Here is an 18,005-nt window from a genome sequence, read left to right as displayed (position 1 = left end):
TGCCTTTACCAGTTTGTTACTTTCATCTATATCAGAGGTTAATTTCATTTAAACTTTTGAGGATACGGATAGCCTATTTTGCAATGCAAGAGTGTGGGTTTTTTCTTTTTTTTTTTTTTTTTTTTTCTTTTTTTTGAATGAACTGCTTATGTTCTTGGGGCAATATATAAACTGTCACAGCATGAAATCAATTTTCTGCCTTGATTCATCCTAAATCTGAGATTTCTAGCACATTAGTATTGCAATTAGAAACTTTAACAGCAGACGGTAGCATAAAAGCATGCTCTGCTCACTGACAATTTAGTGTATTTCTCCTTGTGCAAAACAGGAATCCAGGAAAGAACAGGCTTGAGCCTCCAATCCACTAATAAATTTATCAGATCAAACTTAAGAGGAATGGAAAGTCTCTGCTTCGCACTCTCCATGGTCATTCTGCTAAGGCCGATTATTCATGCTTATTTGATTCAGGTAGGCTTTTTGCAAGCTTCCCCGCTAAGCCTGGGAATGCAGTACATTGAGGCCTATTCATAGGCTTCTGACATAGACCGAGCTTTTATTGCATGGTGTTTTATTATGGCCAAATCCTAGTCTCCACCCAGTTTGTAGGCACTGTGCTTATTCTTTTGAATCAAGAGAGGTTATCACCTACCTTAATCCATGCAGCAGGGTGGATTAAGGACACCAATGTGCCTCAGGATTCTCAAAGAGGATCCTGGAAACTTCTTGTTTCTTCTTTTTTGCTGTCTTTACTAAACTCTATTGGGCCTCAGTAAGGATTTGCATCTGAAATGGGCAACCTGGAGCTTTTCTCAATGAAGACATCAGATCAAAGTTCAGTTAGTCAAGGCCTTTCTAAAACATTAAGGGGGCTTGGAAGTACACAATAAAAAGATGAGCTCTGGCAGAGATTGCAGTAAAAACATTCTGATCTGTAATCCGGATAAAGAATAGATTATAGGCCAAAGAACAGCCTCTGTTTAAATTGCTTTCAGAATCCTTGTTTTAAATGAAGTAACATTTTACATTAAAAATATTTCAATTTTGTTAGATTGTCATCTTTTGCTGGGCTTCCTTCTTTAAAAATCAGGTGCTGATAAGTAAATTGGAATACTGATTTAGAGAATGTGGTTTTTCTACCTTTTTTTGAGTAAAACTTATCTGCCTCTCATGACTAGATATACATGAGCAATTTTGTGCATTTTTTTGATTAAAAACTAATTATTTGTTTTAACGAAAAGTTGATGTTAGTTTGGTTATTCTATTGTTTTTGTAGGAAAGATATTGTATTATTGTTACTATTTATATCCTCTTATAACATCCATTAATCAAATAATTTCAAAATATTTAAATCAAATTATTTTAATGAATCTTAACAGTTTAATATATTTTTGGTAAGGTGAAACATGGAATAAAATTGTGGAAATACATAGCATGATTGATTTCAGAAAACTAACTATAAATATATGGCCATGTCTGGCATGTCTATATTCTTTCTTTTTACTGTTATACTACTTATTTTATTAGCAAGACCAAGGTTTATGAAAACCACAAGCTTTCTGTAATAATTGCAGTTGCAACTAAATAATTTGTTGCTCAACACACAAAAAATTATTGGGATCCTATTATTGTAATAATTCAGTATACCTATCATCATTCCTGTATATAGCACGAATAGCAGATGTTGAAATTGGAGCAGAAGGTGTTCCAAAGAGTTTTCATTGCATACACACACACCCCTGCTCAACTTTCAGATAGCAGATAAAATGTATATATTGGCCTGCTTGAAAGAAAAATCCTTTTATAGAATGTTCTAAGTTGTTACAGAATCTACTGAGAAACTTTTGAAATTATTGTGGATATTTCTGGTCACTTTTCAAAAGTAACTCCATGCTTTTAAGTACAAATAAAATAGCATTTTATTTTACCTACCAGCCCAAATTTCTCTTCAGAATGACCTTTAAAAAGTATTCTGTTCTTCAGTGTGAATGTCTTTAACATCTCTCTTACTTTCAGCTCTTACCTTTCTGTGTCACTTGTTCTCTTTCGCAACCATCAACATATTTAATTTTATATTAATACTTTATCATTTAATATGTGAAAGTTGCTCTTTGCTCTTATGGCGGATTCAGTTTAGCAGTAAGCCTTGGAGTTGTGAGATAGAAAAATGACTTTAAGATATTTTTGCATGTTCCTGCATTGTACAATACACGTTGCAAGTGCAGTCCAGGCTTAGGATAGTTGTCCTCGAAATAAACTAATAGGTGATCTTTCTTCTGACCTGCAAAGCTGCTGTTAAAAGTCTAGGATCCAGCATCTTTTTTGGTCCAGGCATCTTACCAGTTAGAAATATTATGGGTTTGATTGATACTTGTACTACGAAACTTGTTTGGTTATTTTAACTGATCTTTTTCCTCAAAAGAGTTAGAACAGTTGAAGGAGAATCTGATCAGGAGCACAGTGGTCATAAACAAAGGGAAACATTTTCAACGTCAACTGAAAATGTTTCTGTGACGCCATATAATTCCCAGATGCTGAAAGTCAGATAGGTGGAACACATCATGGTTTGCACTTTTCATATATCAGACCTTATATGTCTAGAACATGCGGGAAGATACATTCTTTAAAGTATCTGACTGCACTTTGGTGATGCAACTTGGAACAACAAGTGTTGAATTCTGTGTGAAAAATTCACACTATAGAATGTCAACCAGGGAACCAAAACTTAGTGGTAAATACTGTAATGTTGTTCTACTTGAAGCATATACTTAAGCTGAATGGGAAAAAAAAAAAACAGAAGTTTCCTTCAAGTGTATTAGTAGTTAATTATTTTCTTTTGACCAATAATAATTTAATAGTTTACTGAAATCAGTGTTGTTGTTTCCACAGGCCAGCCCAACAACAACTACAAAATTTGGCCACTATTATGATGTTTCTAAAACAATGTCTGCAGAACTGTTTCAGTCCATAAAATGGCACAGTTTTTACCTTCCTGAAGAATTATCTTTACAGCCTAAAATGAAAACATGGTAAGTTGTAAACCACATGCTTCCATTGAGTGTTCAAATTTTGGCTGCATATTAGTAATCAAGGATATTTTTGCATCTACACTTACTGTGAAAAGTCTTGTAGCCACACGTGGCTCACAAGCAGTTCAGTGGTGGTTCTGATGTCAGTGCTACATGCCATGACTGTCAGCAAAGCTGCTGTGGCACAGAGACAGCTCAGTACGCTGACTCCTCAGCTGTGGGAGGAAGCAAGTTGGCAGGGACAATTAAGGCAGACATTACTAGGGCAGCCTAGGACACAGCTGCATGTTCAGTCCAGCCCTACTGACAGCTGAGTGTGGGGACTGGGGAAAACTATTGCTCTCTGCCTATGAACTACTCCCTGAGCACCATGCCCCATCAGCTTTTGGAGGTGTGTGTGTCAGGTAGCTATCAGTCTTGGGAAGATATCCATACAGTTTTTAGGGCTAAGAAGACAGACCATCATTGACCTACATAGCTTAGAATGCTATATCAGATTAGTTTATTATGTGACTTCTAAACATCCTACAGCTTCACCTAAGGAAAATACAAAATACTGTGAATAGAATTACCATCACCAATTATGTCTTGCACAACACCCCTAATTCCAGAGAAAATCAAAAACTTTTCTCTGAATGAATAGCATTATCGTTTATGTCCATCAGTAATGAATTAAGAAAGACCAAGAGAAAATGACTGACAGTAGCTAAGACTCACATTAGCCTGTAGCACACACATCCATTGTATCTTTCTTGGAGACATTTCAAGTCAAACATCAAATATGGGCTTTGTTCAGCCCAGTCAATTTATACAATACCTAGTTTTATAGATCCCAGTGTATAGGGCCAATTCCTGGAAGTGGTAGTACAGTATGCTTTATAATGATTGATTTTCATTACAGTACACTCAAATATAAAAACTGAAATTCGTGGAAGAAGTGCAGTGTGAAGCACCTTTCTTAAAGTGGTAAAAATCAAAAGCCAAGTCTGTAATTTGCTTCTGTGCTACATGTTCTTGTGATGTCATAAAAAAAATGCATTTTCAAGAGAAAGCAGAGAACTTTTATTTTTTCTGTAGTAAATATTTGAACCGACTTTATTTATATATTATGTTTAATTTATTTTTATTAGTAGCAGAGCCATACAGGATAGATAAAAGAGTATCTGACAGATAGGCTGCAAGTGCCTATATTGTTACTGAATGATTTAACTCCCTTTCTGTCTTTTCTCTAGCTGACTAGAATGTCTCATGACTCTGGGCTTAATTCCATTAACTATATGGCTGTCAAGTATTTGTACACTTTACATTAATATCAAACGTATAGTCTAGGAAATGGATTTTAACTTTTATGCATTTGATTTTTTTAAGCTTTGCTTAGCTCTGATATTTTCCTTGTGTTTATCTATGATAAAAGTTAAACGTTTTTACCATATGATTTCTTATTACTTTTAACCTAACAGAAAGATTAGATTTAGTTTATTTCCTTTGCAAACTGGTAGAGCACAGAGTGATGAGGCAAGGAATATGATCAAATAAAGATAGATTTTGGAAGTCTTATCTCTTCTTTTTCTCCCTGCACCCAGAACATGGGTCTCCTTCAAGAAGCCTCTTCTGAGGAATTGAAAGAATTGTATTCTTGGGAGTAAAGGCAGGTACCAAGGTAACAGACAACCACCATCCTAAACATTGTTTTCTTAGGCCACAATGCAATGTGATAAGGGACAGGGAGGAATAAAGAACACCTTGGAAATAGTGAACTCTCAGACAGAAATTTGTGGGAACAGTGAAGAGAAATGTACATCTCTCTTCATATACAGTAGATCATTTGTCTTCTGATTATTGTCTTTCCTGACCACAACCACTGGTTTTGGATTCCCTCTATTAAAAAGGTTGCACTAGGTCAAGGTTAAGACAAAGTGGAAAGAAGAATTTTTCAGAATTACAGCCTCTGAAGTAAAGCTTATTTTTCTGTAGAGAAAATGAAGATTTAAGCTTCCCATAATGACAGTCATTCAACTTTGACACACATTTAAAAAATAAACTGAATTAGAATTTCAACTTCTGTTCATCAGTGTTGTATAAGTGGAGTTCTTAAAAAATGATGGAAGTGGAGAAAATCTGCTTCTCCCACTACCCCGAGCCCCAAATTAATGTACAATTAGCATAGTTAATATCAGCAAATTGGACTACCCAACTTACTTAAGGAAAGACCAGGTTAGAAAATACATTAATGTTTTCAAGCTTGAATCTAATGAAGTTAATCAGTAAAATGTAAAGAATTTTCAAAGTTCCACAAAGTCAAAAAGGCCAAGGCAATGCCTGCCTTTAAGGAGACAAGAAGCTGAAGACATCTGGGATAACATCAGTGTTCTGAAAAATACCAGAAAAAAAAATATAATGTATTTATAAGCTTCTAGGGTAGTTTCAACCAGTATCTGTTTCCTTTGTTTGCTTATGGATATTCAACTGAGATAAAGTCAAAAGTCTCTAAAATAAAACAGGAGATAGTCTCCATTGATAAAGTCTGTTATCGTGTCAAAGAAGGAACATAGACTGGTTTGCAGTTTTCTTTTTGTCATGTTGATTGTTAAATCCTTATCTTCTAAATAAGCTGTCACTGAGTCACAGCTGAACTTGAGTGAAGTACCAGGCTTTATTCCAGTGTTGCGTCTGGTAATAATCTAGTATTAATTTGTCTTGATATGTATCCTGAGCAATGGTATCTTCATTTCAAACATAATGTCAAATGTGGAAAAAAAGTGGAAGGAATAATTCTATGCAGATTAGATAATAGAACTAGAATTCGAGAAGACTTGGGTTGATGATCTGGAATAAACTGTATGGAATTCAGTGAAGACATGCCAAATATCATACTAGTAGGAATAATTAATTGAACAACTTAAGTAGTGTAGCAGGTCTCCAGAAGAAGATCTGGGGTTATAAAGTATCTTGAACATAAGATATATTAGCAATGTTGTGTGATTAATGCTACCAAGAAGCATAATTTAAATAGCATGGAAGTGATAAACTGGAATTTAATGTGGAAGACATGCAAAGTACTTCTGTTCTGCCCAGCCTTGACAAGGCTGTTGAGGTTTTGGTAGCATCCTTCAAGAAAACTCTGTATCACTTAGAGAAGGTTGTGAAGATGGGTATACATCTGGAACTGGGATGTATGGCTCATAATGGAAGAATGGAATTTCTTAGAGAAATCTAAGCAGAGTCTTGAAGCACGTTAAAAACTGACATACAGAGGGTAGTAACTGTTATCTGCTGAAGGTAGGACAGGCAGTAATGGGCTACAGTAAACTGTAGTGGTAGAAATGGTGGAAATAAGGAGATATTTTTCTAATGATTAGCATGAGAAGAAGTTGTCTTGCAGATACAAGTTGGGAGTATTGTAGAATCTCCATCATTGAAAATTTCTAAGGACAACTTAGGTAAATATCTGTCAGAGATGGTTTAGATGTAGTTCATCTTGCCTTGAGGCAAGAAGATAGACTACCTGACCTCTTGAGGTCCTTTTCATCCCTATCTTCTGTGACTCTTTAATACACATTAGTCACAGTGTATTAAATCCAAGACTAAGTATGAATGTTACCAGTTATTACACTGCTCTCAAAATGTTTATGCTTTTACAGAAACCCAACAGACTTGTACTGTATTTTTTACAAATATTGTGATGAAATTCTGAAGGAAGCATTCCTTTCTCAAGGAATGAAAGCAAGCTCACAATCCTGTCAGGATGATTTCATTGAAGAAAGTTTATAAAAGGAGAGGGAAAGGATATTATATTGTTGTCATTACTGCTTGGAAAATCAATACAATGCTGCTGGCTTCTAAAGCTAACTACAGTATATCACAGAATAAAAATTTCTGTTCTCTTGATTAACTAGACAATGATTTGAAAGGAAGTAATATGATCATCAGAGATAACCATTCCAATAGAAGTCAACACTTTGTATTAGACCTCATCTTTGATTGCCTGAAGGTTCCACTGAAAGCTTGAGCTAACCTCATTTTGTCCTGGGTTTGGCTGGGATATAGTTAATTTTCACAAGAAGCTGGGAGGGGACAGCCAGCACAGCTGACCTGAACTAGCAAGGGGGATATTCCATACCATATGATGTCATGCTGAGTATATAAACTGGAGGAGCTGGCCAGGGGAGGGATCACAGCGCAGGAACGGACTGGGCATCAGCTTCTGGGTGGTGAACAACTGCATTGTTCATCACTCACTTTGTATGTTCTTTTATTAGTATTGTTATTATTACTTCTCCTCTCCTTATGTTGTCCTGATAAACTGCCCTTTTCTCAACCCATGAGGTTTTACCTTTTTTCTTCCAATTCTCCTCCCCATCCTATCAGGGGCAAGGTGCTTAGTTGCCGGTCAGGCCTAAACAACAACACTTTTACTCTGTGTTACAGTGAACTAGAAGCATTGGATGTGGCTGGTTAGCATGTCTCCACTTAGAGGATATAATTTCTTAAAGATAAAGTTCTCAGACTATGGTCTTAGATGTATAGCCAAAACAACACCTGATCACATAATGCTAGTTATCTATATATCACTGCAAAATCTCTGTAATCTATTAGGCTGACAGGCTCTAAAAAAGTACTGATAGACTGGAAGGAACTAAAAAAATGTTACAAAATGACTTAGAATTCAGAAAATCTCTAAAATATTTTTTCAATGTAATTTGTCAAAAGAAGACAATTCCTTCAAAAATAAGGAGTCATTTTTAAGAAAGGGAATAGTTCATTATTGAAATAATTTACATTACTAGGCTATGTATTATGGGATATTTGTGAAAGATTTCATGACTTTCTAAAGGGTATACTTTGCAAGATATGTATCAGTAAAGACATTTCTAAATTAAATTTTCTCTTAAAGCATATAGGAGTGCAAACGAAAATCAGTGGTGTGGTTTGTGTTTTTTTTTTTTAATCTAAGAATGTTTTGCTTTTGTAATACAGAGGTTGAGGAAGAAGATGAAACTGATAGTTTTGCCTAGTATATAATTTTCCCTAAGTAAATGGTATTGTTTGGTTGATACCTCTTTATAGTATCAGAAGTTGCAAAAAATCAGGAATTAGTGAAATAAGAAAAGAAAGCTATAACTTGTTAGATGCACCTAGAATTTACTTTGTTGACCAGCCTTATTTTTCCCTTCCTTTTTCAGTTAGGGGTTGACTAGCTTTGGAGGCCTTAGGTTTCATTTTTCCTCCTTGAAATTTGACACAGTTCTCTTCCCCCACCCTTCTTTTCTTTGGGAAGGGGTGGGGAACAAGATGATCAATCCTTTGCTCTCCTTTCCTTTCAAGACTCAGGGACAAGAAAGAATAATTACGCAGTTGGAGCAGCAAATATACAAGAAAAGTAATGTACCACATTTTCCTGTACAGCTTATACTCCCCTGACAGAAACAACAAGTACAGTGAACATATATTTTACAATCCTTGGAAAAACAGAGCTACATCTTTTAATAAGAAAGTTCCTTTGTAGTAATGTTTTGTGGCATAAGAACCATGTATTTATAAAAAGGACCAAATCATCTTGGTGCTTCTAATTCTCTAACATCACATTAAGAAATCTATTTTATTTAAACTGTTCTTCAGTGAGTGAACTGTCTCTGAAATTGTAGCTAACGTCTATTGCAAGATAATTACAGTGATTCTCTTGCAGGATCAGAGAGGTAGAGGCTTTATTTGGGCCAGAAACTCTTGGCCCCTTTTAGATATCATGTATACCTATGCATATGTCACTCTCTTCCTATCCTCACGAGCACTTGTCTTCTTTATAGACTTGCAAAGAAAGGAGCTTCTTTGACTAATTAGACAGAACTAAGTTATTGATTGGCCTTTTACTTTGCAATTAAAAATCAGATTTGGAGGTTATATACATCATGTGTCACCTTAAAGTTTGGATCACTCTTTCTTTCCTGTGTTTTTGCACGAGTATCTGCTTTTTGATGGAGGGAGATAAGGAGTACTGTGTTGGCTCTCCCTTCTGGATTTCTGATACCTGATGGCTAAGTTAGATTACAAGGTCCTCTTCTGGATAATCACTCAAGATGGGTAGAAGTTCATTGCCTCATGATAAACATTAATTGAAAGAGATTGGGAAATCTATTCTCCTAAAAGAAGTAGTAAATGGGACTGGGTGTTTGGCGCCAAAAAAGGCATAAATCTTCTCTTTCTCATCTCATTATTTTTTATTTTAGGGAAGGGCAGTTAGGTCCTGGCCCTAATGCAGGACCAGGTTAATGGGGTTGTCCTGCTGACACCAACTGTTTTCTGGTTGTTGTTGCTAGGATATTCTGGTGTCCTTTTCATTGCATTGCTAAAGCTGGTACTTAACAGGAAGGCAGAAATACCCTCTGTGATAACTTGGTGCATCACAGAAAAGGCTTACTTTTTACGCCTCTATTTCTACCTTTGTTGTTCATTTACAATTACCAACAGAGCAAGTTTGATAATCAAGAGAACTAAATTAAGCTGTAGTTTTTCAATAATGCTCATAGGTTTTACCTTAAGAATGTATGTGCTTTTGAAAAAGAATAAATTTATCTGGAGTCTAGATTTACTGGTAAATTTAGATAAAACAGGTTTAACTGTCTTGACTAATGGGGTCTCCTTATACATAATAAGGCTATTTGTCATACCCTTGATAACCTAACCTTTGTTAACTGCTTAGAAACTATCAACAGAGAAGTCAGAGGCTCCATTGTAACCAGGTTACCTTCTTGCCAGCTCCTGCTTTATCCATTACTAAATTGCTAAACAAAAAAAAGAGCAAAGAAGGAATTGTTTAAACTCATTATCAGAATCAAATGGTGTTTAGTAACAAAGCCAAAAATGGACTAGAAATTAGAAAATAAGAAATATCTTATTTCCTTCCTTAAATATTATGACAAACATTGCCAGAAGGCTAATGCAACTTGTTTTTATAAATAACGTTTCCATAATATTTTTCATGTCCTTATCTACATAGCATAATTCAAATTCAAGTAAACCATTAATATTTTAGCAAGAAGAGTATCTATTTTTCGATTTTTTTAAAAAACCTATATGTATTACATTATTTTCTTTAATTCTTTATTTGCTGCAAGTCTTTTTCTGATGGATTAATTGAAGATCTCTTATTTGTTTGTTTTAATTTTGGGCCCTTTAATTCTGCTAGTATTTTATTCTTTTATCCACTAACTTTTAAAAGCAAATTAGTAACAAATCAGGAATTGGCAAATATTGTGATTGCAGTATATTCTCTGGCAACCTTATAGATAACACGGTAATACTCATAAGCAAAATAAGTGTTAGATACACAAACTTGAAAATGCTAGTTTAAAAAAGACCGCAGTCCTCTTTTCATATCACACATCCTGTATTCCTGGCTATGGCTACAAGATAGTTGCAAACTACTTCCCAATGTTGGTGAGCAACAGTTTCTATCTTTTCCAAAAGGATAAGGGAATATCTAAAAGGATACATGAATGCTTCTGATTATTGTGAGGCGCTGCAGATTCTCTCCAGCTCTGGCAAAACTGAGAAGAAATCACAGCACTGTGTAAGCAACAAGGATTGTGTGTGTGTTGCAGTAATGTGAAGACATGGAGAGGGAACACGTTTTGGCTAGCGTGCAGGCTAAAGCCCTCTTCCTCTCCACCTACCCTGTAAACTGACACCTGCAAGACAGTATAAATATAACATTTAATAGTCATTCCTTTTGCAACAGAACACTTGGAAAGTAATTGATTTCATAAGCAAAAATTTACTCTTTCTTCGCTGTTTGAGATACTCTTGTATAGCAAGACAGACTTTACATGTTAAATGTCCAGTTGCAGTATTATATATATATATTATTTTCAGCTGTGAATTTCATAGAGAATATTAAATTATGAAGGTACATCACTTTAACATCAGTAGTATTCTATGGTACTAAATCTGAAAACAAATAAACAGAGTTTAATTTGGAAACTTCCTTTTATTTATATCTGAGAAGGTCATCTCTTAATGTTTTCTGACATTGAGTATTTCAAAACTCAAAATTATTATGACTGTATAACTTCTTTGATTGTAGATGTTTATAACAAATATATCATTGGGGGGTTGAGTTTGGGTTGATACTGTTTTCTTGAAGGAAATGTAGAATTTTGAGTGAAAGCAATGGTGTGAAAGATGCTTGCAACTCTTAAGCGCTTCTCAGAAAAGTTGTGTTCTCTCCTCTGCAAAAGTATGAAAGCAAGTTTATTTCAGTTTATTTAGGTATTCATTGATAGAATACATTTGGATAACATTTTTGGCTCTTACTAAAGTAACAGGAATAGTTCCATTAATGTTGGGACAAGGTGATCTTTTGAGGTCCCTTCTATCCTGGACTGTTATCAGACCAGATGTATAAATTAATTGGAGGAAGTAGGAATATTTGTAGAGGCAAAATTTTCAAAATAACCTGTGATATTTCCCAAGAGGTACACAAAAATGTTTGAATCCACAACCATTGATGGTAATTAGCGAGACTACAAGGAAATGCCGAAATTAGAAAAGATAAAAGGGCTTAAACTCTCAGGTGCAGCGAGGAACCTACGTCAAGTCCAGACACACAAGCCAGTATGTTTTATGAGATTTAAGACAACAGTATGTGTCTTTTAAAAGTGAACAACTGACTTGCTTTTTTAAAGTAAAGATTAGGACTTGTATTTTGTCCTTTGTATTTGTTAGCCTGTAGACTGGAGAGCATGGCTGGGATGGATATCTGAAGAAGTGCTTTGGACATGCAGGAGTTGGACCTTTTAAGACTTTGATACGACAATTTGCTCAACTTCCATTTGGTTTAAGTCTGCTTAAATACATTTTTATCTACTGGTTTGCTTTTATATATGTATAGATATGTATATATGTAATATTTTCTAAATAATACATAAAATAAATTCTACCTCACGATTCTGCTGTCACGCAAATAAAGCAGTAATAACACCTGTAGTGTTTGGGTACAAAATGGAACTGTAGTGTAGCAGAATGGATCTTATGCTCTGGTGTGGTATTGGAAAAAAAAAACTAAAAAAATAATACTCATTAACTACATGAACTTTTTAATTATGAAAATGTTGTCTGTTTCATTTTTGTTAGTACTGATTGTTGTAGCAGTTGTATGTATGAAAATTTTCAGTAATAGTCAATTCTGTTCTGCAGGGCATTGATTAGGTATACTTGGAATAACAGTTGGGTAGATCTTTGTCAGTTATAGAAGATTTGTACTATGCTGTAGCAGTTACAACTTTAAATTGATACATTCAATCATTAATCTTTTAGATGTAAGTGAGCCTGACATAATTAAGTTATCTTAATCCCTAGAGATTTTAGCTTTCACTAAGTGTCTGAGCACTGAACTAGGTAACTTGAAGCAATCACAACTGCTTATAATGTCAACTTTTATTCAAAGAGGTTTGGTGGTTTTTTTTCTATGGCACTATTTTCTACATGACACTTTCAGACTGAAAGCTGCATCTACTTATATTTATTTTTAATATAACTGTTAGAGACACATAGCAGAATATTAAAATGTGTTACTAAACTGTTTCTTCCTACCAACAGTAATATGCACAGTGCTTACGCAAGGCTGCTTCAGTCCATTCAGAGGATCATTTACCAGGAAGGGTTTGATGGCTCTGATCCCCAGGTACTGCAGACCCTCGTACTCTTCTATAATCCTGTAACTAATGCTGTTTTCTGAATTTTCAAGGGTGGCACAAGAAGGTCTTGGACAAAGTAACAAGGAACAAGCTGTTTCTAAGTGTTACTAAAATAAACAAGCAGAGTAAATAGAGTGTGGTTCATATTTTAATGTACATTTGGAGTTTTTGCATGTTATAGATATGCAGACCATGAGAGAAAGAACTTTAAATCAACATTAGTAAAATGCATATTCTGTGCAATTAGCTAATAAATGGATTGCCAAATATGATGTAATTATATATATAAAATGTATAAAACATATTTTCCCCTACAGTATTTTTTTCGAACATTTAATCTTGAGCATTCAGATTTTTTCAATGTTGTTTTAAATGGAGTGAATTTTTTAATTAATTAAATGGTGTGCATCTTTATGTAGCAAACATTGAAACACAAGTAAAGAAATAAGAATGCTATTTCAACTTACAAATCAAAACAGCTTACCAGCCTTCTAAAGATCTCTGTACTCTTCGTAAGCCATACTGTGGGTAATCAAAACCATTTTAAGCATAATCTGTTGAAAGCCCTTTTCTAATTTGAGCAGTGCCCTACCTATTATTCTTTGTTATATTAAGTAGTATGTGAGTCCTTTGGAGTTGATGGAAATAAAATAACAAATTACATATATTGATGCTTAATTGATAGGTAATTATCTTTATTGTTGCACAATAGAAATGTTACTACAGTGGAAGTTAATTAGTATAGATGCTGGAGAGCCTCAAAGAATATAATAAAAGACTGTGTACCATTATCAGTTGAATATCTTAGAAACCATTTTTGCAAGGAAGATACTGTTGGAATGGATATTTTCATGTCTAACAGTATGTTTCAGAGCTGTTACCTGCACAGAACAGTTGTATGTAAATTCAGGTTATTTGCGCTCGGTGTTCAGTCTCTGCTGAGATTTATGGGAGAGCTTGCCTTCCCTTTGGTGGCAGTGCCAGTCTGGAGTAGTAAATTGGTCCCTGACAGGCGCCTCTCCCGCTCGCTCGCTGTGGTAGCCATGGCAACAGGCATGTCATCCTACCATAGGCACCGTGCGCAGAGATGCTCCTCCTGCACCGTGACAGGCCCTGTGGAAGCCCAGAGCTTGCCGGCTGCAAAGAGCAGTGCTGAGTGAAACAAACACCCTGCCAGCCTTCAAGCCAGCAAACAACCTCCTACTGAAGAGATTAGGCTGGTGTTTCTTATTTTTCTTTGTATATACATGAATTTTTTTCACATGTGAAAGAAAATGAAGGTTGGCCACAGCCAATATTTTGAGGGTTTTTGCTTGAAAGCAGGGAAAAGTTAAAACACATGAATAGTTATTTTCTGCACTTGTTCATTGTTTCAGAATGTCTTACTAGTGTCAATAAAGCAAAACCAGAACTTTAATTCAGATGAATTTAAAAGTATATGTTTGCTAAATGACATATATAAATTTCTGAGGTGAAGCTTTAAAAGTTAGAAAAAGAGTCCTTTTTCAGGCCAGTTTATCCATCTAGAAAGCCATTAGCACTTGCGTAGTTGTTTCTATTTCAAGGGAGATAATGCATATGATTTCCTGGAGCAGTTTCTGTTACTTTCTTTTAAGTTTCCTTTTCCCCATGCATCATCTTTCTTTGTAGACTCTAATTTTGTACGTTTAGAGGCAGTATATAACACACACTTAAAAGAATGTCCAGAGTTAAATGTAATTGTGGCCCAGAACACACATTGGATCTTTTTATCTTCCAAATCTAGCAGAAGTTCACTTTTCTGCTACTCCGTATCCCCTTTATTTATTGAGACTTAGAAGTACTTTTTAAGTAGCTAGATACAAAGACTGTAGAGTAAGGACCAGCCTGTATTCTTCCGGAACTGTGTCCTTTCCTATATATAATAATAACACAAGCTTCCGAGAAGTTTGTGCATGTATGCTCTTTCCCCCCAGATAATCCCCTCCCCTTTGGGTGGGTCCTATTGGCAGTGGCTTTCATGAAGTTTGTAGAAAATTGCAAGGACCAAAATGTAGCAGGGAGGTACTGAAGTTTCAGGAGATTTATTTACTGACTTTAAGTAGATCCATTAATCACTATCTGTGAATGACAGAAGCTGATGCCATTAATGCTTCATATTTTGTACTGTTAGGTATAATCCTTCCAAAATCACTAGGCTGTGGAAGTCTAGAAGTGTGTTGCTTGTTGGATTTGGATTCCGAGGAAGAGTTTGACATGACTCATAAAACTTTCAGCTATTTTTGGCTATTTTCACATCAGTATGTCAATGACACTTAGACTTACTATTCCTTTTTACCAGTATTTGGAGAGAGGTTTGGAGAAAAGTGAGCAGAATATGATTCCCCCCAGCTGACAGAGGATTGACACAATTAGGAAAATCAGTGAAAACTACTGTTAGAGGTTTAGTAAACCTCTGATAAAATGGTCAGGCATCTCTAGGACCTACTATGATTAGTTAACAGTTTTATAGAACCATATGCTGTTGGCCATCGTAGATTGGGTTTTCTTGATTGTCATGCATGACTTTGTGGGCCTCAAGACAATAATTCCTGTTTGAGGTATTAGACTACAGAAAAGTTTGGTTGAAGTTAGCCAAAGCAATTACCTGTTCATTCACCCTGACTGGAACATCTATGCCAAGACCTGTTTGGAAATTCAGGGTCTGAATGACCTGTAACCTAGAAATACAAGCATTAGCTTTATATCCTTTCTAAAACCTCCTAGTAATTCTTAATCCATTAAGTATAAATTACTTAATTCATTAAGTATGCATCCTTTATAAATTGAGCATGATTTTAAGCCATACAGAATAGCACTTGTTTGTTTCAGAATATTTTGGGGGTTTCATGTTTGACAACAGAATTGTCGTAGGCAACTATATTTACTTAACGTTTCTTTGGTATACTTTGGAGCTCAAGTTGGGTGACTTTCAGGGTAATAAAGTTGGGGGGAGACTGTTTTTTTGTTCACTTGGAATTGGGTTTTTTAATTCTTCATAATCAGAATTCTTGCTGCCAAAGAAAACATTGTTACAAAAATTACATGAAAAAGGTCAGAAAAATCCAAACTCCCATGCTAATGAGATTATAAAAGATCTAGTGGTATAGCTAAAAAAATGTTATCCTAATCTTTACTGCAGATTTGTTGTTATAGAATATTAGACTTATGCTTTTCTAATATTTCAGTTATGGAATAAGCTGTTTGTTAGGGCCTTGTGGGCCTGACAGAATTATACTGGTAGAAATGCTGTTACTGGCCAAAATAAATACATCTGATATTTCTGGTGTTTGAATGGTTTTATCTTTTAAAACTCTTATGATTTAATATTGTGAAACAAACATCTGTCATCCATCATCCAATAAGAGAACTGATATTCTGATACAGTTTTTTCTCTGTTTTTATGATGTTCTTATGGATATTCTTCATAAGCAAAAAATATTTTTCTCATTAAAAAAGTTTCTGTAAGGTTTATTTATATTTGCTCTGGACTTTTGAAATGCCAGAACACTTTCTCTGCATGGTCAATATCTATTATATTTGGATAAAATAGTTTTCTTAAATGCCTGATTTTGTACTGTTGCCTAAACAGACATAAAGAAATGCATGAATCTGCTCTGATTATAAGTCACTATAGAATAGACTAGCTTCTGCTTTTCCTATTCGAGGCCAACAAATATCATAGAGAAGTCAGATTGTGTCATATTATCCTGTACTAGTATCCTGATCTTCTTACAGTAGTGTAAAAAATTAACTTTACATAAGTAAAGCCTAAAAGCCTGCAAAGCCCGAGACTAATGAATCTGCCAGAGTTTCACAAAGGTTGTAAGTGAATTGGCAGATAGCTCACTGTGTAAGCCATGAGAGTTGGATAAATGCAGAGCCATGTGGTACTAACTGTGTTTCACAACTCAGGCTCTGTCTACCCAATATGGAGAAGGAAGTATTTATAATAGTAGCCTCCTGTCTTGTCAAATCCTTTCTTCTGGATTTCCAGAGCAGCTGTGCAACGTTTTGTGCTTGATAGTTACTGAGTTGCTGTTCATTCCAGTTGGTGGAAATTAGTATCTACAGTTTATCAAAGCACTTTTCTGTAATGAAAAGTACCTGGAAGCTTTTATTTATCTAAACTAGTATTTTTATATATATATATTTAAAAAATTAAAAAAGCTAACCTTTAAGTATGAACCCTGGACTCTAAAAGTATGTCTTTGATCACCTTGTACAGGAAGTCTTTCAACAAGGGTGCTTATTGTCTCTCTTTCAGCTGCTGATAACAAATATACCTGAAATCTTTCTCAAAGATCACCAGGAAAGGTCACATGAAATAAGCAGAAATTAGATTTGTCATCATGAGAGATGACATTTTACTTTGCATAAACAAATTACACTTGGCTTCATAATCTGCCCCTTCAGAAAAGCGGCTTTATCTTAGTCACTGCCTCTGTTGGATGCTCTTCTGCTAGTGTACTGCAGGGTAGCAAAGTCTTTAGGTAGGTAATGCACAAGGCTGTTTAGAATTTTGCATGTCAAAACAGCTTAGAGTCTAGTACCTAGTAGCTAACTAAAGCAGATCCACAAACACTAATGTCAAGGACTTTCAGAAAAGTGTAGTCTTTAAGAGACAATCTGCTGATGTCTCCATCAGACTGTTTCTTCATAGCTGTGGGTAAACCTTCCTTCATTAGCTGGAAGGAGTTGGCAGGAATGTAGATGATACAGACAGTTCTAAATTAGTGAAAGCACCATTGGTTGGTGAGGCAGGCCACCGACCTTGTTCATGTAGAAGCAGCAGAAAAAGTGAAACTGAAGCAAAGAGATGGAATAGTCAGGTTAAGACTGGTAACACAGCAAAAAGTTGAAAATAGAGGGAAAAGTGTTTGATTACTCTCAGGCCCTTCCAGCAGAGCAGTTTAAAGCTAGGGGAAAAAATTCTTTTGCCTGTTTTTCAAGGCAGTGATGGAGGAGAGAAAGGAAAAAAATCATAGTATTATTGAATTTTGTGTCAGAATATACTTACATTTAGTTGGTTAAAAAATGCAAATTAGTAGGTTTTGGTACTTCCGTGCTCTTACACTTGTACTTGCTTATCTGACATAGCGTAATAGTGGAAAGAAATGCCATTCCATTTGTAATTTTTATAAGATCATCTGAGATTAGGCTCTGATCATGTAAACTATGTAATTATAATGGATATAAGTTCTATAAATTGTATTTTTAAAATACATTACATCTTCTTTTCCTCAATGTTTAAAAAATAACGAGTGGC

The 18,005-nt window shown here is 35.1% G+C and overlaps 1 protein-coding gene across 1 annotated transcript in view; it reads left to right on the top strand.

The window, feature by feature from the left end:
* The window catches only part of ELP4 (elongator acetyltransferase complex subunit 4), a 146,064-nt gene that overhangs the window by 31,480 nt on the left and 96,579 nt on the right, over nucleotides 1-18,005 (top strand). Inside the window, exons 5-6 of the mRNA XM_042785353.1 lie at nucleotides 2,887-3,026; nucleotides 12,621-12,705. Coding sequence (XP_042641287.1) covers nucleotides 2,887-3,026; nucleotides 12,621-12,705 — 225 coding nt within the window. The remainder of the gene's footprint in view (nucleotides 1-2,886; nucleotides 3,027-12,620; nucleotides 12,706-18,005) is intronic.

This window comes from Tyto alba, unplaced genomic scaffold (assembly GCF_018691265.1).
Source record: "Tyto alba isolate M040663 unplaced genomic scaffold, T.alba_DEE_v4.0 Super-Scaffold_8, whole genome shotgun sequence".
In the NCBI taxonomy this organism is placed as follows: Eukaryota; Metazoa; Chordata; class Aves; order Strigiformes; family Tytonidae; genus Tyto; species Tyto alba.
The sequence above is the reverse complement of the archived record's forward strand: the minus strand, read 5'-3'. Positions and strand labels throughout refer to the sequence as shown.